This window comes from Oncorhynchus mykiss, chromosome 17 (assembly GCF_013265735.2).
Source record: "Oncorhynchus mykiss isolate Arlee chromosome 17, USDA_OmykA_1.1, whole genome shotgun sequence".
NCBI lineage: Eukaryota > Metazoa > Chordata > Actinopteri > Salmoniformes > Salmonidae > Oncorhynchus > Oncorhynchus mykiss.
Genome location: NC_048581.1, coordinates 23,813,245 through 23,836,188, shown reverse-complemented (window position 1 = coordinate 23,836,188; position 22,944 = coordinate 23,813,245). Strand labels below are relative to the sequence as shown.

The 22,944-nt window shown below is 42.2% G+C and overlaps 1 protein-coding gene across 4 annotated transcripts in view; it reads right to left on the bottom strand.

Annotated features, from left to right (window-relative positions):
- LOC110493519 (potassium voltage-gated channel subfamily KQT member 5) overlaps nt 1-22,944 on the bottom strand; it is a 164,775-nt gene that overhangs the window by 30,005 nt on the left and 111,826 nt on the right. For all 4 annotated transcript variants that reach the window (XM_021567846.2, XM_021567849.2, XM_021567848.2 and 1 more), the window contains exons 2-3: nt 16,291-16,381; nt 10,794-10,920 (exon numbers count right to left, since the gene is read on the bottom strand). In XM_021567846.2, coding sequence (XP_021423521.2) covers nt 10,794-10,920; nt 16,291-16,381 — 218 coding nt within the window. The remainder of the gene's footprint in view (nt 1-10,793; nt 10,921-16,290; nt 16,382-22,944) is intronic.

Genomic DNA, 22,944 nt, shown 5'->3' with positions numbered 1-22,944 from the left:
ACCTTCAATCCCAGACCGTTAGTGGCAAACACACAGGAGCGGGTTCTCACAAGGATGCACACAATAACGCACGCACGCACGCACACACACACACACACACACACACACACACACACACACACACACATTTACACGAGTACACACGTACAGGCATTTCACTGTATTTGTGCACTTGACAATAAAAACTTGAAACACACACACACACACACACACACACACATACACACAAAGGGAGGACAGGGGCTGTTCAGACAGACCACAACGACATGGAGAGAAACATCAAACCCTCAAGGAACACAAAGAAATCTAGGCAGAATCCCAAATGGCACCCTATTCCCTACATAGTGCACTACTTTTGACCAGAGTCCTATGGGCTTTGTAGGTAATAGGGTTCCATTTGGGACGTAGTCTGAGGCATCAGACTTCTCCTCCAACACAGACAAATAATATTTTCTATTTTCTTTAATACACCCCTGTGTTTCACCACCGCCTCACTTCAAAGACGCTCCTCCACCACGTGAAACCACAAACTGAATAAATATTATTTTCTTCTCCTTAGCTTCCCCCTGCATATTTCTGTTTTGTGAGAATTTGTCGTCCCACCAGCCGGTGGGTTTGTCTGTCCTTCCGGCGAACTCAGCGCTCGGACATGAAATACAATCGCTGACCAAGGTTTGGTCGATCGCTCTAGGGCTTATAAATCATGAACCAGTTAACCCATGGCAGGAGGGAGATGGCGGAACCGTGAAAAATGCATGAACCAACCACACACACAGACCATACTTGGACGGCCCAAAAAACGGCATGCTGGGACATAAAGATGCTGGCCAAGCACTGGCCCCTGCTGACAATGTGGAAAGAAAAGACCTCTTTAACAAGCAGGTGAGTGTATGACGTGTGTGTGTGTTTTTTGAAGGAGAGCGAGAGCCTGTATGTGTATAAATTGGTGTGTCTGTGCACGCATGCTTGTGTATGTGTGTGTGCGAGTGTGTGTGTGAGTGTGTAATGTCTGTGTGTGAGAGTGTGAGCATGTGTGTGTGTGTGTCTGACTGTGTAATTTATGCGTGTGTGTGTGTGTGTGTGTGTGTGTGTGTGTGTGTGTGTGAGAGAGAGAGAGAGCGAGAGAGTGTGTGTGTGTGTGTGTGTGTGCGTGTGTGCGTGGCTGCTGAGTGCTGACAGAACTCTCACATCTGGAGTCTCAATCTGCCTGGTCTAGTTTTAACAGCAGTACTGTGTGTCCTGGTTCACCCTCTGAGCCTTGGCCACACTTGTCTCTCTAACCATTCATGCCAAAAACACAGAATCCAATCAGCTGCACCAGTGATCCCACTCTGGGTTGAGACTACGGTTACTATGTTGATGTGGGACTATGGGGCAGTTTCCCAGACCCAGATTAAACATACTGGACTAGGAGTTCTGTTCAAGTCCAGGACTAGGCTTAATCTGGGCTCGGGAAACGGACTCTATGAGGTTTAAAAGTATTTACTAGTTTCGCAAATATTAGTTATCTATTCTATCGCTGCAGATGTGAGTGTGTGTGTGTCCTCGGTGGTTGCCAGTGTGTTCACATTCCTCCTCGTCCATCCAGGCAGACAGTCAAAGTCACATATGTGGGACTTGGACAGGGGACAGCTCTTGGTATGACGTTAACAGTTAGCAGTCCAACTGCCTCTGGACTGCCTGTTCAGCATACAGCCAACACATTCTGTCTGTCTGTCTGTCTGTCTGTCTGTCTGTCTGTCTGTCTGCCTGCCTGGGTTGGGCTCTGGGTCGCATATGAGTCCTTGCCTGATAGAGTGACTACAGTTCCCACAGGTGAGTGTGTGTGTGTGTCTATGGGTCATTGAGGGGATGACGTTACTCTCTCATTCATAAACAGGTAAAAATCCCCCAAGGAACACCAACCACATTTAGCTCCAATCCTTTCAATGACAAATTCATTATCCCTGTGTTGTCGTCACCATGTCTTGTCACAATCAAATACTTTCACATTCAATCAGTAGAAAAGTTTAGCTGGCATCGAGCCAGTGATTTCTCATGGTGCAACACCACAGTGTGAGCAATCCTCTATCAATACAGTCAATCAATGTCCTCCACATAAACTGACACATTCGATCAGCATCCTCTACCTAAACCACAATGTAAGATACATAAGCTGGTTTTCAGACAAATATGTTCTCAGTCAAACGCACTTCAATAAACATTCTTCCTGTATGCCAACCCCATTGGCTGATGGGAACCCACCACTGACTGAACCTACCAATGAGTGCTATTCATCCAGTTTATGAGCTGTTCTGTTTGTTTCCATTCATCTGGGCTCTGTGGACCACATCTACATTGAAATATCTCTTTCTAACGATCTTTCAATGACTTCACAGGACAAATCACCTGCTCGGAACACTTAAAGATGGAATTGGCTCATTGCGTATAATTTATGGATGTTGAGAGTCACTGAGTGAGAAACCCCCACTCTCCAGAGACTAATGGATTGGCCCAGACAGTAATGACTGGATACTCTTACCACTGACTGTATAGGGGAGAGAATTTATAGACCCATCTAGAGTAGTCAAAGCACACTAAACACACTCAGACACACAATGTTGACACATACATCAGGGTGGAGAGGTGGGGAGGGAGATGAGAGAGAGAGAGAGCGAGAGAGAGAGAGAGAGAGAGAGAGAGGGGGGAGAGAGAGAGAGAGAGGGGGGGGGGAGAGAGAGAGAGAGAGGGGGGGAGAGAGAGAGAGAGAGAGGGGGTGGGAAGGGAGGGACGAAAGGAGGAAAAAAATACAAAAAGAGAGAAGGAGAGAGAGTGAAGTAATTGTCATGGTGATTATCATGGTGATTTTCATGGTGATTACCATGGCGTTTACCATGGAAATTGTCATGGTGATTATCATGGTGATTGTCATGGTGATTACCATGGTGCTTGTCATGGTGATTATCAAGGTGATTGCCAGGGTGATTGACATGGGGATTGTCATGGTGATTATCATGGTGATTGCCATGGTGATTACCATGTGATTGTCATGGTGATTACCATGGTGTTTATCATGGCGATTGTCATGGGGATTACCATGGTGATTGCCATGGTGATTATCATGGTGATTACCATGTGATTATCATGGTGACTGTCATGGTGATTATCATGGTGATTATCATTATGATTGCCATGGTGATTGTCATGATGATTGTCATTATAATCTGTCTCCAGCCTTGCCTTGTGTCATTAGTTGATGTGTTATAGATTGAGTTATTGGCCATGTCACATGCCCTCATACAGACAGCACTCCATGATTGTAATAGGCCAGCTGATCAATCATTCAACACAATAGGGCTGACATAAGCAGGTCAAGGGACTAATTTTACAGAGAGAAACAGACAACGCTTAAGTTATTCATGATGGCCATACTTTCTAGTGTCTAACCAGCAAAAGTAAGTTTATTCGTAGTGGCTACTTGTAGTGGAAGCTGGAGGGGGATTGTGTCCAGTCAGTGACCCTATGTGTTTTGATAGAGGGATGATTAGAGACGTATCCTAGGGTGTGTGTTTTGGCTAGGAGGGGAAAGGGGTAAGCAGCTTAGGAGGCAGGATTAAGACTGACAAATAATTAAAAAGAGGAGAGGCCAGAGGAGGACACACCCAAACAGCATATTAAAGCCAGCCTTAACAGTCTCTATTGAGAGTATCTAGTTCAGCCTTAACAGCCTCTATTCGGAGTATCTAGTTCAGCCTTAACAGCCTCTATTCAGAGTGTCTAGTTCAGCCTTAACAGCCTCTATTCGGAGTATCTAGTTCAGCCTTAACATCCTCTATTCAGAGTATCTAGTTCAGCCTTAACAGACTCTATTCGGAGTACCTAGTTCAGCCTTAACAGCCTCTATTCAGAGTGTCTAGTTCAGCCTTAACAGCCTCTATTCAGAGTGTCTAGTTCAGCCTTAACAGCCTCTACTCAGAGTGTCTAGTTCATCCTTAACAGCCTCTATTCTGAGTATTTAGTTCAGCCTAAACCGTCTCTATTCGGAGTGTCTAGTTCAGCCTTAACAGCCTCTATTCGGAGTACCTAGTTCAGCCTTAACAGCCTCTATTCTGAGTATTTAGTTCAGCCTAAACAGTCTCTATTCGGAGTATTTAGTTCAGCCTTAACAGCCTCTATTCGGAGTACCTAGTTCAGCCTTAACAGCCTCTATTCTGAGTATTTAGTTCAGCCTAAACCGTCTCTATTCGGAGTGTCTAGTTCAGCCTTAACAGCCTCTATTCAGAGTGTCTAGTTCAGCCTTAACAGCCTCTATTCGGAGTGTCTAGTTCAGCCTTAACAGCCTCTATTCGGAGTGTTTAGTTCAGCCTTAACAGCCTCTATTCGGAGTACCTAGTTCAGCCTTAACAGCCTCTATTCAGAGTGTCTAGTTCAGCCTTAACAGCCTCTATTCAGAGTGTCTAGTTGAAACTTAACAGTCTCCATTCGGAGTATCTAGTTCAGCCTTAACCTTCTCTATTCGGAGTATCTAGTTGAAACTTAACAGTCTCCATTCGGAGTATCTAGTTCAGCCTTAATAACCTCTATTCAGAGTGTCTAGTTCAGCCTTAACAGCCTCTATCCAGAGTATCTAGTTCAGCCTTAACAGCCTCTATTCAGAGTGTCTAGTTCAGCCTTAATAACCTCTATTCAGAGTGTCTAGTTCAGCCTTAACAGCCTCTATTCAGAGTGTCTAGTTCAGCCTTAACAGCCTCTATTCAGAGTGTCTAGTTCAGACTTAATAACCTCTATTCAGAGTGTCTAGTTCAGCCTTAACAGCCTCTATTCAGAGTATTTAGTTCAGCCTTAACAGTCTCTATTGAGAGTATTTAGTTCAGCCTTAACAGTCTCTATTGAGAGTATCTAGTTCAGCCTTAACAGCCTCTATTCAGAGTGTCTAGTTCAGCCTTAATAACCTCTATTCAGAGTGTCTAGTTCAGCCTTAACAGCCTCTATTCAGAGTGTCTAGTTCAGCCTTAACAGCCTCTATTCAGAGTGTCTAGTGCAGCCTTAACAGCCTCTATTCAGAGTGTCTAGTTTAGCCTTAATAACCTCTATTCAGAGTGTCTAGTTCAGCCTTAATAGTCTCTATTGAGAGTATTTAGTTCAGCCTTAACAGCCTCTATTCAGAGTATCTAGTTCAGCCTTAACCATCTCAATTCGGAGTATCTAGTTCAGCCTTAACCGTCTCTATTCAGAGTATCTAGTTCAGCCTTAACCATCTCAATTCAGAGTGTCTAGTTCAGCCTTAACCGTCTCTATTCAGAGTATCTAGTTCAGCCTTAACAGTCTCTATTGAGAGTATTTAGTTCAGCCTTAATAGCCTCTATTCAGAGTATCTAGTTCAGCCTTAACCATCTCAATTCGGAGTATCTAGTTCAGCCTTAACCGTCTCTATTCAGAGTATCTAGTTCAGCCTTAACCATCTCAATTCAGAGTGTCTAGTTCAGCCTTAACCGTCTCTATTCAGAGTATCTAGTTCAGCCTTAACAGTCTCTATTGAGAGTATTTAGTTCAGCCTTAACCGTCTCTATTCGGAGTATCTAGTTCAGCCTTAACCATCTCAATTCGGAGTATCTAGTTCAGCCTTAACCGTCTCTATTCAGAGTATCTAGTTCAGCCTTAACCGTCTCTATTCAGAGTATCTAGTTCAGCCTTAACAGTCTCTATTGAGAGTATCTAGTTCAGCCTTAACCGTCTCTATTCAGAGTATCTAGTTCAGCCTTAACCGTCTCTATTCAGAGTATCTAGTTCAGCCTTAACCATCTCAATTCGGAGTATCTAGTTCAGCCTTAACAGTCTCTATTCAGAGTATCTAGTTCAGCCTTAACCGTCTCTATTCAGAGTATCTAGTTCAGCCTTAACAGTCTCTATTGAGAGTATTTAGTTCAGCCTTAACCGTCTCTATTCAGAGTATCTAGTTCAGCCTTAACCATCTCAATTCGGAGTATCTAGTTCAGCCTTAACCGTCTCTATTCAGAGTATCTAGTTCAGCCTTAACCATCTCAATTCAGAGTATCTAGTTCAGCCTTAACCGTCTCTATTCAGAGTATCTAGTTCAGCCTTAACCGTCTCTATTCAGACTATCTAGTTCAGCCTTAACAGTCTCTATTGAGAGTATTTAGTTCAGCCTTAACCGTCTCTATTCAGAGTATCTAGTTCAGCCTTAACCATCTCAATTCGGAGTATCTAGTTCAGCCTTAACCGTCTCTATTCGGAGTATCTAGTTCAGCCTTAACTGTCTCTATTCAGAGTATCTAGTTCAGCCTTAACAGTCTCTATTGAGAGTATTTAGTTCAGCCTTAACCGTCTCTATTCAGAGTGTCTAGTTCAGCCTTAACCATCTCAATTCGGAGTATCTAGTTCAGTCTTAACCGTCTCTATTCAGAGTATCTAGTTCAGCCTTAACCATCTCAATTCAGAGTATCTAGTTCAGCCTTAACCGTCTCTATTCAGAGTATCTAGTTCAGCCTTAACAGTCTCTATTGAGAGTATTTAGTTCAGCCTTAACCGTCTCTATTCAGAGTATCTAGTTCAGCCTTAACCATCTCAATTCGGAGTATCTAGTTCAGCCTTAACCGTCTCTATTCAGAGTATCTAGTTCAGCCTTAACAGTCTCTATTGAGAGTATTTAGTTCAGCCTTAACCGTCTCTATTCGGAGTATCTAGTTCAGCCTTAACCATCTCAATTCGGAGTGTCTAGTTCAGCCTTAACCGTCTCTATTCGGAGTATCTAGTTCAGCCTTAACCATCTCAATTCGGAGTGTCTAGTTCAGCCTTAACAGTCTCTATTGAGAGTATTTAGTTCAGCCTTAACCGTCTCTATTCGGAGTATCTAGTTCAACCTTAACAGCCTCTATTCAGAGTATCTAGTTCAGCCTTAACCGTCTCTATTCGGAGTATCTAGTTGAGCCTTAACCGTTTCTATTCGGAGTGTCTAGTTCAGCCTTAACCATCTCTATTCAGAGTATCTAGTTCAGCCTTAACCGTCTCTATTGAGAGTATTTAGTTCAGCCTTAACCGTCTCTATTCAGAGTGTCTAGTTCAGCCTTAACCATCTCAATTCGGAGTATCTAGTTCAGCCTTAACCGTCTCTATTCAGAGTATCTAGTTCAGCCTTAACCATCTCAATTCAGAGTATCTAGTTCAGCCTTAACCGTCTCTATTCGGAGTATCTAGTTCAGCCTTAACCATCTCAATTCAGAGTGTCTAGTTCAGCCTTAACCATCTCAATTCGGAGTATCTAGTTCAGCCTTAACCATCTCAATTCGGAGTATCTAGTTCAGCCTTAACCGTCTCTATTCAGAGTATCTAGTTCAGCCTTAACCGTCTCTATTCAGAGTATCTAGTTCAGCCTTAACAGTCTCTATTGAGAGTATCTAGTTCAGCCTTAACCGTCTCTATTCAGAGTATCTAGTTCAGCCTTAACCGTCTCTATTCAGAGTATCTAGTTCAGCCTTAACCATCTCAATTCGGAGTATCTAGTTCAGCCTTAACAGTCTCTATTCAGAGTATCTAGTTCAGCCTTAACCGTCTCTATTCAGAGTATCTAGTTCAGCCTTAACAGTCTCTATTGAGAGTATTTAGTTCAGCCTTAACCGTCTCTATTCAGAGTATCTAGTTCAGCCTTAACCATCTCAATTCGGAGTATCTAGTTCAGCCTTAACCGTCTCTATTCAGAGTATCTAGTTCAGCCTTAACCATCTCAATTCAGAGTATCTAGTTCAGCCTTAACCGTCTCTATTCAGAGTATCTAGTTCAGCCTTAACCGTCTCTATTCAGAGTATCTAGTTCAGCCTTAACAGTCTCTATTGAGAGTATTTAGTTCAGCCTTAACCGTCTCTATTCAGAGTATCTAGTTCAGCCTTAACCATCTCAATTCGGAGTATCTAGTTCAGCCTTAACCGTCTCTATTCGGAGTATCTAGTTCAGCCTTAACTGTCTCTATTCAGAGTATCTAGTTCAGCCTTAACAGTCTCTATTGAGAGTATTTAGTTCAGCCTTAACCGTCTCTATTCAGAGTGTCTAGTTCAGCCTTAACCATCTCAATTCGGAGTATCTAGTTCAGTCTTAACCGTCTCTATTCAGAGTATCTAGTTCAGCCTTAACCATCTCAATTCAGAGTATCTAGTTCAGCCTTAACCGTCTCTATTCAGAGTATCTAGTTCAGCCTTAACAGTCTCTATTGAGAGTATTTAGTTCAGCCTTAACCGTCTCTATTCAGAGTATCTAGTTCAGCCTTAACCATCTCAATTCGGAGTATCTAGTTCAGCCTTAACCGTCTCTATTCAGAGTATCTAGTTCAGCCTTAACAGTCTCTATTGAGAGTATTTAGTTCAGCCTTAACCGTCTCTATTCGGAGTATCTAGTTCAGCCTTAACCATCTCAATTCGGAGTGTCTAGTTCAGCCTTAACCGTCTCTATTCGGAGTATCTAGTTCAGCCTTAACCATCTCAATTCGGAGTGTCTAGTTCAGCCTTAACAGTCTCTATTGAGAGTATTTAGTTCAGCCTTAACCGTCTCTATTCGGAGTATCTAGTTCAACCTTAACAGCCTCTATTCAGAGTATCTAGTTCAGCCTTAACCGTCTCTATTCGGAGTATCTAGTTGAGCCTTAACCGTTTCTATTCGGAGTGTCTAGTTCAGCCTTAACCATCTCTATTCAGAGTATCTAGTTCAGCCTTAACCGTCTCTATTGAGAGTATTTAGTTCAGCCTTAACCGTCTCTATTCAGAGTGTCTAGTTCAGCCTTAACCATCTCAATTCGGAGTATCTAGTTCAGCCTTAACCGTCTCTATTCAGAGTATCTAGTTCAGCCTTAACCATCTCAATTCAGAGTATCTAGTTCAGCCTTAACCGTCTCTATTCGGAGTATCTAGTTCAGCCTTAACCATCTCAATTCAGAGTGTCTAGTTCAGCCTTAACCATCTCAATTCGGAGTATCTAGTTCAGCCTTAACAGTCTCTATTCAGAGTATCTAGTTCAGCCTTAACCATCTCAATTCAGAGTGTCTAGTTCAGCCTTAACCATCTCAATTCGGAGTATCTAGTTCAGCCTTAACCGTCTCTATTCAGAGTATCTAGTTCAGCCTTAACAGTCTCTATTGAGAGTATTTAGTTCAGCCTTAACCGTCTCTATTCGGAGTATCTAGTTCAGCCTTAACCATCTCAATTCGGAGTGTCTAGTTCAGCCTTAACCGTCTCTATTCGGAGTATCTAGTTCAGCCTTAACCATCTCAATTCGGAGTGTCTAGTTCAGCCTTAACAGTCTCTATTGAGAGTATTTAGTTCAGCCTTAACCGTCTCTATTCGGAGTATCTAGTTCAACCTTAACAGCCTCTATTCAGAGTATCTAGTTCAGCCTTAACCGTCTCTATTCGGAGTATCTAGTTGAGCCTTAACCGTTTCTATTCGGAGTGTCTAGTTCAGCCTTAACCATCTCTATTCAGAGTATCTAGTTCAGTTATTGGCCCGTGTACGGCTGTTTGTTGTCTGTTTTTCTGAATATCTCTCTCTCTCTCTCTCTCTCTCTCTCTCTCTCTCTCTCTCTCGCTCTCTCTCTCTGTCTCTCTCTATATATATACACTACTGGTCAAAGGTGTTTAGAACACCTCAGCATATGTGGGAACTCCTTCGAGACTGTTGGATAAACATTCCATGTGAAGCTGGTTGAGAGAATGCCAAGAGTGTGCAAAGCTGTCATTAAGGCAAAGGGTGGCAATTTGAAGAATCTCAAATATGAAATATATTTTGGTCTGATTAACACTTTTCTGGTTACTACATGATTTCATATGTGTTATTTCATAGTTCTTGAAATTCATGGTCTAATTCTAACGGTCTAATTTCTGTATCTCTCTCGCTTTCTATCTCTGTTTCCCTCTCCCTCTCTCTCACTCTCTTTATCGCTCTCTCCCGCTCGCTCTCTCGACATGACATTAGCCAGCTCAGAGAGCATGGTGATGCTAGCGCTGATGACGTAGCGTGACTGGTAAGCCCCTACTCTCCCTCTCTCTCACTCTCTTTATCGCTCTCTCCCGCTCGCTCTCTCGACATGACATTAGCCAGCTCAGAGTGCATGGTGATGCTAGCTCTGATGACTTAGCGTGACTGGTAAGCCCCTACTCTCCCTCTCTTTATCGCTCTCTCCCGCTCGCTCTCTCGACATTACATTAGCCAGCTCAGAGAGCATGGTGATGTTAGCTCTGATGACATAGCGTGACTGGTAAGCCTCTACTCTCCCTCCCTGAAGTACGGCGGCCATCTGAGAAGGGCAGATGAATATGTCTAAACAATGGAAAGAATTGAAGACGGGTTAATGGAGAGGCCTGTTTACATAGTCAGTCGACCCTAAATCTCCTGTTAAGAATCACAAGAGCCTCAAACACCACAGCTAAAACATCAAGCCAGAGGACTACGGTCTATTGTGTTTGTGTGTGTGTGTGTTCCTATGGTCAATTACACTGCATATCTTTTTACTCATAGGTCTCTTTGAACTCGGAAGTCACATTCCTATGGTAAAACTCCAGCAATTAGTGAATAGCCATAATGATTTGCAGTCAGGAAACTGACATCTCGCTTTCAAGTAGGAAATAAAGTAACTGAGAGGTCATCAATTGTCATAAAAGAGGAAAAAGTCAACGATTACCTGTAAAACTCTTTAACTTTAAAACACTTCTCATTACTGAACCATCAACTGAAGGTTGTAAAGCCTTTTCTCATCCCTTCGAAAATAATTTCGGGTTTATAAAGTGTTCATAACTCATCTAGTCTATAGCTCACCTATGACACAGAAAGGTTTCCGGGCGAAACGGAGGCGACCCTGCCATCCTCTGTAGCGACAGCAGCAGCCGGCCGACCAGATCCTGATGATGTACTCCAGCCCAAACACCACGATCATCACAAACTCCTACAGGAAGTGACAAAACAGGAAGTCAGGGGAAAGTGATACACAATGACTAAGCAATTGCTATAAATCTACGAATAGGTGTCACACTTGTGGATAGTTCTGTTTATATCACTTTCATCCTTGTATTGAAAGTACAATAAGTTATTACAGTTTTTCTCAATTGCTAAAACACTAAAACCCATTGGCTGAACAAAGTTCTCAGTTGCCTGGACTCATTTAGCTAATTATGCAGTATGTTGTCAATACCTTAAACCATTTCACATGGCAAAACACAATTTGCAGATCTCACTTAGACTTTTCAGCAAAACTCTAAACACATTCTCATTCTCAAAACACATTCTGCACTCTAATGCACATGTCATCCATACTGGTAAACACAAGTGGCAACAATCAAATACAAATAGAGAACATAATTGATTGAACACAACCACTCAAAATTGATTTAACCTGTTTCAAATGATGCGACACAACCAATATAAGCCAGTTCAGAGAGCAAACAGGTTGCTGAAGGTGGGAAGGAGAAAGTCTGAGAATGGATAGCAGAAACAATGTGAGAGGACAAGTGCGTATGCGAGGTGGGCGACGAGGAGGAAGAGGAGGAGGAGGGCAAGAAAGAGGAAGAGGAGGAAGAAGAGGAAGACAAAGAGTGGAAATATCTGATGAAATTCAGGCAACAGTTATAGACCATGTTCTTGTCCATGGACTGACAATGAGGGAAGCAGGACTTAGAGTGCAACCCAATTTGAGCCGATGTTCTGTGTCCACCATAGTAAGGACATTCAGAGAAGAGAACAGGTACAGGATACTACTGTATTTTTGTCATTGCAAATTTACTGTACTACACTATATGCAGCTGTTTCAATAGACATTTGTAAAGTTAATCACTGTATATATTGTACTGCATGAATATGTTTTGTAACTGCACTACGTTTTGTAGAATTGCAAGGCTGCCACATGCAGGTGGAAGGACAGCTACATTCACTCGGGAGCAAGAGGCCATTATAGTTGGCATGGTCCTTCAAGATAATGCAACACACACATCCAGGCAATTGACAGTGTGAGAATTTCCACAATTGACCATGTCCTCCATCGTAACAGGGTACGAATGAAACAGGTATACAGAGTACCTTTTGAGCGCAACTCACCAAGGGTGAAAGAACTGCGAGCTCAGTATGTGCAAGTGTACATTCAGAAACATTTACTGTAATCCAGATTGTCTACAGTACTAACACATACTAGGTGAATGACATTACTCTTCAGTACATACAATGTCTGTGAATCAGAAGCCTAATTGTACTCTACAGTATAGCACTGTCTCTGTACGACTTACAAAATCCTACATACAGTATATTGTATTTCTACACAGACAATATTTGACTTGGAATCCTTGGACAGACCCCATGAGTTCATCTTTATCGATGAAGCAGGCTTCAATCTAACAAAGAGGAGAAGGAGAGGCCGAAACATGATTGGAGAGCGGGCCATTGTTGAAGTCCCTGTTCAACGAGGTGGCAATGTCACAATCTGTGCTGCTGTCAGCAACCATGGTGTTTTACATCACCATGTTACACTCGGGCCATATAACACCCAGCACATTCTAAGATTTATTGCCAATCTAAGAGATATTTTATTTGAGCAGCAGGTTCAAGAGCAGCAGGGTCAAGAGCTAAATGAGAATCCCATTCCCACCTATCTGATAGTGTGGGACAATGTCAGTTTCCACCGAGCTGCTCAGGTAAGGGAATGGTTTAACATCAATGGGCAGTTCATGAACTTGTACCTCCCTCCATATTCGCCTTTCCTGAATCCGATTGAGGAGTTTTTCTTCTCTTGGAGATGGAAAGTGTATGATAGACAACCCTACACCAGAGTAAATCTGCTGCAAGCCATGGATTTAGCCCGTGGTGATATAGGTGAGGAATCATGTCAGGGCTGGATACGGCACGGCACACAAGAGGCTTCTTCCCCCGTTGCCTCAGGAGGGACAATATTGCTTGTGATGTCAACGAAGTGCTCTGGCCTGACCCAGCCCAAAGATAAGAAGAAGCACATTGATCCTGTTTACTCCTCTGAGTTTTGTCCCTTTTAGTATTGTATACTGTAGTACAGTGCACTGTAGGCTGTATACTGTACAATGGACAAATTGTATGGCCCTGAACATTGTGCTTTCCATTTATTAAGAGGTTAACAGTACTGATTGCTCAATAGATTTTGACTGGTTGCAGGCCCATATCAACAAAGAACAAGAATTACAGTATCACAGAGACAAAGGACAGGTTTGTGAGATGCAGGGTACAGTACTGTAAAAAATAGGGGCACAAGGAGGAGGAAGAACAAAAAACAAAATTGCAAAGAGCAAAGCAGAGTAGTAATTTCTGATCGATTTTGAGCTACTATGATAGAACATGTTTTCGTTCATCAAAAGACAATGACAGAAAAATATGAATATGTTTTTAGATTAAAAATGTACTTCTCCCTGAGAATTGTATGTTTTGAACAATGTGTTTTTCTATTTTTCGGTGTATTGTTTACTGACTGCTTGAGAGTGTATATCATTTTGATCACTTTGTTTATGATTTGAGAGCAGTGTTTGATTTTGAACACAGGTGAAACTGTTTTGAGGCGAATGCCTCATTTTGCGAGAGGAGTCAGAGGTTATGCTTGAAGATGAGGTTTTGTGTTTAACGTTTTCAGAAAAAGGAGCAAGGTTTCAGAAAATGTGTTTTAGCAATTGACAAAAACTGTAATCATCCAAATTCCAACATATCATAACATATCAAAATGGCCTTTTCTTGACATTGAAACAGATTCGTGATTTGAATGAATGATGACTTAAAGGTGGTCTACTTCCTGTGAGCAGCATGTATATAATGTCATACCTTTGAATTCAAAGGTGGTCTACTTCCTGTGAGCAGCATGTATATAATGTCATACCTTTGAATTCAAAGGTGGTCTACTTCCTGTGAGCAGCATGTATATAATGTCATACCTTTGAATTCAAAGGTGGTCTACTTCCTGTGAGCAGCATGTATATAATGTCATACCTTTGAATTCAAAGGTGGTCTACTTCCTGTGAGCAGCATGTATATAATGTCATACCTTTGAATTCAAAGGTGGTCTACTTCCTGTGAGCAGCATGTATATAATGTCATACCTTTGAATTCAAAGGTGGTCTACTTCCTGTGAGCAGCATGTATATAATGTCATACCTTTGAATTCAAAGGTGGTCTACTTCCTGTGAGCAGCATGTATATAATGTCGTACCTTTGAATTCAAAGGTGGTCTACTTCCTGTGAGCAGCATGTATATAATGTCATACCTTTGAATTCAAAGGTGGTCTACTTCCTGTGAGCAGCATGTATATAATGTCATACCTTTGAATTCAAAGGTGGTCTACTTCCTGTGAGCAGCATGTATATAATGTCGTACCTTTGAATTCAAAGGTGGTCTACTTCCTGTGAGCAGCATGTATATAATGTCGTACCTTTGAATTCAAAGGTGCACCATTAGCATGCTAAATGTCAACACTGAGTCAACATAGTCAATTAGATCACTACATTCACTGCAATAGGCACAACATTAGCTAGCTAGCATTTGCTCCCAGTATATCATGATTCAAATTCAGCTGATGCTAATCCAAGATAATGTCTCTAGCAAGTGTGGTCTAAAAGAGGCATATGGATGCAATGAGATTTTTTTTAATGAGCATGAATGCTGTTTCAAATCTCTAGTTTTCAGAGTAGCGACTGGGAGCAGATACATTTCTGCCAGTGTCTGTATCGTCAATAGGCGGCCTAATCGTGTTGACACTGATTTTGTTTGGAGAGGCTATGTTGTTGAGTGGAGACATCCAGTATGAATCCAGCTTTGATAAAGGGATTAATCTTCTCATCGGATAATCCGCGGATATCCCTCTTCCTATCTGTCATGGAGATACTTGACTAGCGCAGAAGGATGGGCCGATGCATTGACTGTCACTGGCCCACCCAGACTACAAAATGACATATACCACTAACCTTCCTAATCCTAATTTCCCTCAGGGATTCATATAGTTGTATTGAATTGAATCTGAAAGGAAACAATATGTGTACATTTTTGTATATATATTTTTTTACACTATACTACCAACTGGATGTTGCCTTATCTGTACTTGCCCCAGAGCAATGACAGACTCTCTATATTTTCAAATGTACTAGGATGTTTGTGATCTTTGATTATTTGAATGGGAGTTGTTGCTCTTTGTTAATTAACACACACAGCCACGCACGCACGCACACTCACAAACACACTCACGCACGCACGCACACTCACAAACACACTCACGCATGCACACACAAAAACACACAGTCTCTCTGTCTCTCGCTCTCTCTCAACAATAGGGGTGCCATCAGTCAATAAACAAACCAAGGTCACCTACCATGCTAATTGACTCCTGTAAATGGAGTTCATATCTTCCAGTTCACCACTCACATTTTAGCTCTATTACGATTAACACTCATCTCTCACTCGTCTATTTCCCAGTTGCTGAACAATAATATTTCAAATATCAATATATAAATGACTGTCAACATCAACAACATGGCAATACAGAGACAATGATGATGACCAATTGATGACCTTTTGGCGAATGTTTCACTCAACCATTTTTGCTCACTCTCTCTCGCAGCCCTCAAGTCTGCTGTATCAGTATGGTGCTGACTCATTGCAGGGTACAGTTAGTAGATAGTGACCTGCTAGCAGCATTTCAATAACAGTACACTATCTACAACTTTAAAGGTTTCTTTCGGCTGCCCCCATAGGTTAACCCCTTGAAGAACTATTTTTGGTTGCAGACTGTTCTACATGCAACCCAAAAAGGGTTCTACCTGAAACCCCTATGGGGACCCTATGGGGACATCCGAAGAATCCTTTTTGAACCCTTTTTCTAAGAGTGTAGAAGAAGAAATCAATGTTGGCCCCGGATCAAATTACTAAACTCAATATGGAGACAACGCGTGAACCTTGGCCTGTATCGATTTTTCCTCCTAGGACCACATACGTAGCAAGAGAGAGCTCTGCATCAGTAGGGTTCTTAACGTGGTTAAGTCTGTTTGAATCTGCTTTATTCACTATCAAATGACTAGATGATGGGAAAACAGGGAAGTGTTCCCAATTGATCAGATTGACTTACTGATACCAGAATGTATTCACATCCTCTTACCTAATTACCAATAGAAATCTAGTTGTGCGAAGAGGAGTTTGATTGAAAGCTCAACACACTTCACCGCTTTCTGCTATCCACAGTGTCCCCTATCATTGTAAACAGGCACGCTGATGAACAGCTTCTGTGTCTGTGTCAGAACATATGCCTAGTTTCAGCCAGTTTCTCACCAGGATGAGCAGACAGTCGGAAGAGAAGTCCTGGTGAGCCGGAATGGTGGAGAACACAGACAGGACCAAGCAACCAAAGACCAGGACGAACCTACAGGAAAAAACAGAGAGGAATCATAAATACGTTTTTCCAGAGCCATATGAAACAGAAGAAGAACATGGCAGTTTGGACAGGAAATGCCTTATCTCATTATTAATGCTAACGTGATTAGCTTGAAACATGGACAAGCAGAAATATCCAACCCATACCCATGCTTCTTTCCCTACCGCTTTCTGCAAAGAACCACAGTCTTTGATAATCTTCCACCTTCATAATGATACGATCTTTCATTTTTCCATCAAATAACTCTGAAATATGAGGTGGGCCAATGGCCTCCCAAGTAGCATCGATGGCAAAATGATGAGTATCGGATTTAGAGTTGTAGATGTCCTTCGTGTTAAATGGTGAGAGAACATCTGTGTTTGATCAGGATTGAGCTCCGTCTTAAGCTTGGCTGTGCCTATGGAGTTTGTGAGGGAAAGGCTAAGATGGGGCTTTGGATGCCAAATAACTTCTTCTCTTTGTCTTTCTAGGATTATCATTGAAACTATAGTATCTTCATTTTCCTGCAAAGCAGGACTATTGAAACTAGTAGAAGTGTTGCATTTCAGTATCTACTGGAGAAAAAGTGGTTGAATCAACGTAGTTTCCACGTCATTTCAACCCCCAAATTCAATGTGATGACGTTGAATCAACGTGGAAAACTGATTGGATTTGCAAAAAGTCATCAATGTAACAGAATGTTGCCTATTTGAACCTATATCCAAGTAGTTGACAAGTCAACAGTATTGAAATCAAAACTAGATGCTGAAAAGATGTCTGAGCCCAGTGGGTGGTGAGTCAAAACAAAGACAAGGCACTGTTGACCCAACACCGCTGTAGGGGAGAGATAAGCCTAGCATGCCAATCGTCTCGGTTCTCCAGGATAACAACAGTGAGAATATGGTGTCTGGGCCATGAAGATAGAAACTGAACACTGAGTTTAGATAGAAGAGCCATTCCAGTGTGACGACAGCGGCATTCACAAAATGTAAACCGTTAGAAACCATCCAAATAAGGTCGGCCAACATGTCACTACAACTTCCTCTAATGTCCCCCTACCTCCCTTCTCTTCCTTCTCAGTCAATATTTGAGCGTGACATTCAGAAATGCAAACAATAATCAAGAACCCCAATAAGGTCACTATGGCGCACAAGATGTCACTACAACTTCCTCTACTGTCCCCCCCGTCCAGCCACCACCCTTCTCTTCCCCCTCCCTTCTCCACAGCTGTAGCCTATGGAGTATGGATGATGAGAGGCTAGAGACTATTAAGCCGTCCCCTGGTGCCTGTAGGCTAGGCCCTAAATCGTCACTAAGATGAAAGAAGATGAAGAATCTTTAAAAGTTGAAACGCATGGCCAAGCGGGTCAGGGGGGTGACTTCCAGACCCTGAGCTTCTGAGCAGCGTCTGTGTGAAAAGGGTGGGCGTCCTGTGCGGGTTGCGATCCCCAGCCGACCTCAAGCTGACCGCTATAGGACTGTGCTGATGTGACCCCGGCCCCGATCTGACCTTTGACTCCGAGAGGGAGCCCAAACAGAGGTTGCAGTTTTCCATAGCCAGAGGAGATGGTTATGTGTTTATTTCGATTTAACCGTCGACATCTGTCATCCAAAATGCTCTCCTATTTAACGTTTTAGTGTTTTTACATAAAAAAATACAGTTGAAGTCGGACGTTTACATACAATTAGGCTGGTGTCATTAAAAGTTGTTTTTCAACCACTCAACAAAGTTCTTGTTAACAAACTATAGTTTTGGCAAGTCGGTTAGGACATCTACTTTGTGCATGACAAGTAATTTTTCCAACAATTGTTTACAGACAGATTATTTCACTTATAATTCACTGCATCACAATTCCAGTGGGTAAGAAGTTTACATACACTAAGTTGACTGTGCCTTTAAACAGCTTGGAAAATTCCAGAAAATGATGTCATGGCTTTAGAAGCTTCTGATAGGCTAATTTACATCATTTGAGTCAATTGGAGGTGTACCTGTGAATGTATTTCAAGGCCTACCTAACTCGGTGCTTCTTTGCTTGACATCATGGGAAAATCAAAAGACCTCAGAAAAATGTTTTGTAGACCTCCACAAGTCTGGTTTATCCTTGGGAGCAATTTCCAAACCCCTGAAGGTACCACGTTAATCTGTACAAATAATAGTACGCAAGTATAAACACCATGGGACCACGCCGCCGGCATACCGCTCAGGAAGGAGACGCGTTCTGTCTCCTAGAGATGAACATACTTCGGTGCGAAAAGTGCAAATCAATCCCAGAACAACAGCAAAGGACCTTGTGAAGATGCTGGAGGAAACAGGTACAAAAGTATCTATATCCACAGTAAAACGAGTCCTATATCTACATAACCTGAAAGGCAGCTCCACAAGGAAGAAGCCACTGCTCCAAAATCGCCATAAAAAAGCCAGACTACGGTTTGCAACTGCACATGGGGACAAATATTGCACTTTTTGGAGAAATGTCCTCTGGTCTGATGAAACAAAAATAGAACTGTTTGGCCATAATGACCATCGTTATGTTCGGAGGAAAAGGGGGGACTTGCAAGTCGAAGAATACCATCCCAACCGTGAAGAACAGGGGTGGCATTTGACCCAAGTTAAAAAATGTAAAGGCAATGCTGCCAAATACTAATTGAATGCATGTGTCACGACTTCCGCCAAAGTCGGTCCCTCTCCTTGTTCGGGCGGCGAACGGCGGTCGACGTCACCGGCCTTCTAGCCATCGCCGATCCACTTTTCATTTTCCATTTGTTTTGTCTTTGTCTTACACACCTGTTTTCAATTCCCCAATTACTTGTGCATTATTTAACCCTCTGTTCCCCCATGTTTGTTTGTGAGTGATTGTTTATTGTATTGCGGTCCGTATTTGTGGCCTTGTATTTATACGACGTGTATTGTTTATTATTGAGAAAAATTGCTTTCATTACTCATATCTGACACGTTACAATATGTAAACTTATGACCCACTGGGAATGTGATGAAAGAAATTAAAGCTGAAACAAATCATTCTCTCTACTATTATTCTGACATTTCACATTCTTAAAATAAAGTGGTGATACTAAATTACCTAAGGGAATTTGTACTTGGATTAAATGTCAGGAATTGTGAAAAACTGAGTTTAAATGTATTTGGCTAAGGTGTATGTAAACTTGCAACTTCAACTGTACATCCTAATGAATCAGTTTGAAGTTCAGGAAGTTGGAGTATTTAAAAGTTTTTAGTACTTTGGGAAGTTAATCAATTATGCATATGTCTGGACTAGTGAATGCGTGCGCTGACAAGTATCATGTAGCTGTCAACTGAAAAGACAGCTGGCCTCATAACTCTTCCTCCACTCTCTCTCTTGTCAAGATCTCTAAAGGAGGATTTCTGAGTGGCCCCCTAAGCAAGGTTTTCAGAGTGCCTCCTTATCTAACTATAATAAACACCAATGTCTCTCTTTTCAAAACAAATAGAACCATTTATGAAATATTTAATGAAAAATAATTAATTAGTTATGAAAAACAGGCAAGGTTGTTTATCATTGAACGATCTTCCCTAATTACTTTGCCACCGCCTCCCTGTCCTCTCTGCAGGCCTCAGTTCCCCCGTGTCACATACTGTTGTAGCGGGCGGCTGTCCTAAATTGCACCCTATTCCCTACGTAGTATGGTGCACTAGATAGGGGATAGGGTGCCATTTGGGACGCAGACTAGTATCTGGAGTCTGTCACAGCCCTCACAGCTCCAACAGAACACAGAACTGCCCTTAACCTTTTAAAGAGAGCCCCAGAGTAAATAAAGATTTGGGAGTGGGGACTTGCATACACACACACACACACACGCACGCATACGCACGCACATGCACACACACACACACACACACACACACACACACACACACACACACACACAGACACACACACACACACACACACACACACACACGCACACACGCACGCACGCATACGCACGCACATGCACACACACACACACACACACACACACACACACACACACACACAGAAGTAGCAGAAGTAGCATCACCGAGCAGTAGCAGGCAGTAAGTGCTTGTCTATTTTGTATAATTTAATTGATTTGTTTTGAAACAGAGTGCCAAGGAAATGACTAATGTCCGAGCACTGGGGTCTGTCGTACTGGCTACATTACACCCAATCATCCTCATTTTGAATTAGATTTGCAGCAAAAATCAGACGTCTGCATTTGTTTGTCTCCCAATCGGTCGTGTTGTCATGCTCTCAGTGGATTTCTGTGGTAACAGAAAGGTCTGGTAGTGTTGTTTGTACGGATCAAAAACAACACTAGCAGAAAAGTTGGAGTAGAAACCTTAGAAAAACATGGACACTGCAAATACTGCACATTTGTATTGTATACGATTTTAAGGATTGGGTAGGCAGCGGTTGTGTCGTACAGTAACCTTGGATGGCGCTGTCTTCTTTCCAATACACCTCTCTTAGCATAGGATAGAGTGAGTAGAAAGTAGATGCTGTATACAGTAGGGGAAAGAGGTCAGAACCTCGGATGGCATTGTTTCCCATCTATTCTTCTTGTCTTAGCACAGGAGAGGGTCAATTGCTCTTGACTGTATACACTACTGCGAGACACAGGAAATATCACTGTATTCTATATCATTGTAAGGATTGGGCACTGGGGCAGGCAGAGTCAACCTTGGATGTCACTCTCTCATTCTTTCAAGTATTTTTTTCTCTCCATTTCTCTCCTCTCAGCGAGGGTTAGAACAGGGTAAGATGAGTATATGGATGTATACAGTATGTGTAAGGACTGAGCAGGCAGGAGTTGACACACAACCTTGGATGGCACTTTGTCCTTTCTTTCAAGTCTTTATCTCGATCTCTCCTCGTTGTACAGGGCAGAGTGAATAGCAGCTGCATGTATAGGTAACAGTGAAGAATATATATATATATGATATTGTGTTGAGGACGTATTGCCTTGAGCATCACACACTCAATTTAGAGTCAATGAAGAAGAATTCTGAGAAATATGTCTCATATTTTCCCACAGGCTACAGTTCATTAGAGACAGACTGAAAGCTAATTACATTAAGACTATTTATTGCCGAATGTGTGTGTGCGTTTCAGTGTGTGTGTGTGTATCATCATGACATGGATTCATATGCCATCAGTACAGCCAGCTCCCTAGGATAAATGAGTGGCAGGCAGCCTAGCGGTTAACAGCATTGGGCCAGTAACTGAAAGGTTGCTGGTTCGAATCCCTGAGCCGACTAGGTGAACAATCTGTCAATGTGCCCTTGAGCAAGTCACTTAACCCTAGTTGCTCTGGATAAGAGTGTCTGCAACTATCGCTATGCTGTCCATGGTGCTGAAATGTGTGACCACCAAAATCCTTCATGAGTTCTTGATAGTATCATCTATCCATATATTCTGTTTTCAATGTGTGGCCATCCAATCAAGAATAAAATAATGTTTACTCATCACTGTCTCTGGCAGTTGCCTACAACTTAAAATCTCATTCGGACAGCCTAGATTCTCAACTGTCATTGGATGTCTGTCTAGTAAGATGGATTGTCATTGGATGTCTGTCTAGTAAGATGGATCATCATTGGACAGTGCCAGCTAGGGTCAAAGTTCAAGAGTCATCCAGGTTAGGGTTCATATCTGGGAGGTTTGGTCACAAGACAGTCATCTCACATAGCCTTGCCAGTGTAACAGAGGTATTATAAACACATGGGCTAACTTCTCACCTTCTCTTTGATATGAAGTTGAGGCAGCCAAGAGAGGAAGCTCAAGTCATATCACTGTCAGGTCAGTATCCTCCTTAACACCTTCATGAGCAGACTAGGAGTCGAAAGAGTAACCCAACACCTAATGAAATCTATGTCTGCTCATAAAAAGTCTGTCTGTCTGGACGGTCTGGAGACTTTTTCTGTGTGTGTGTGTGTGTGTGTGAGATCGGCCATAAAAGTGCAAGAGAGACAGAGGCAGTGTGTGTGTGTGTGTCATCTTGCCAAGTCTATATTAACTAATACCACTGTTTATGTGCCTGGGAGCGTATCTAATGGACAGATCAAAACAGACAGCTTATTATCTTAGCAACTACTTCATAACACTGACCACAGACCAGGTGTTACTCTTTCATTTCCAACAGGAAGTTACTCTACTCTATCAGGAGAAATTAGCAAAGGTGGAAATATGGTCTTTGTCATCTTCATTGTAGTCGCAAAAATATTGGCCTTATCATCGAGGGAATCAAGTCTCTCGGCCTGGGTTGCGGTTAAGCGAAGATTAGCGGTAGAATTTGATTGCTTAATCATCATGACTGTCAATCACCATTGGCTACATTCTGAAAGTCAGCATCATTTAATTTCATTGCCAATTAATTCATTTTCACTATAATACTGAGCACCAAGAATACATCCATTATCTAGTGACTCTTCAGTCTCCTTGGATGACTTACTTAGTCTGGGAATTTATTTTTACGGTCCTTGTAACCTAAAGGTTGTGACCTCATGACCTCTGATCCACCTGATGAGGTCCTGTGCCGAGCATGCATTTACACAGTCAGACGCCCAGTCATGTACT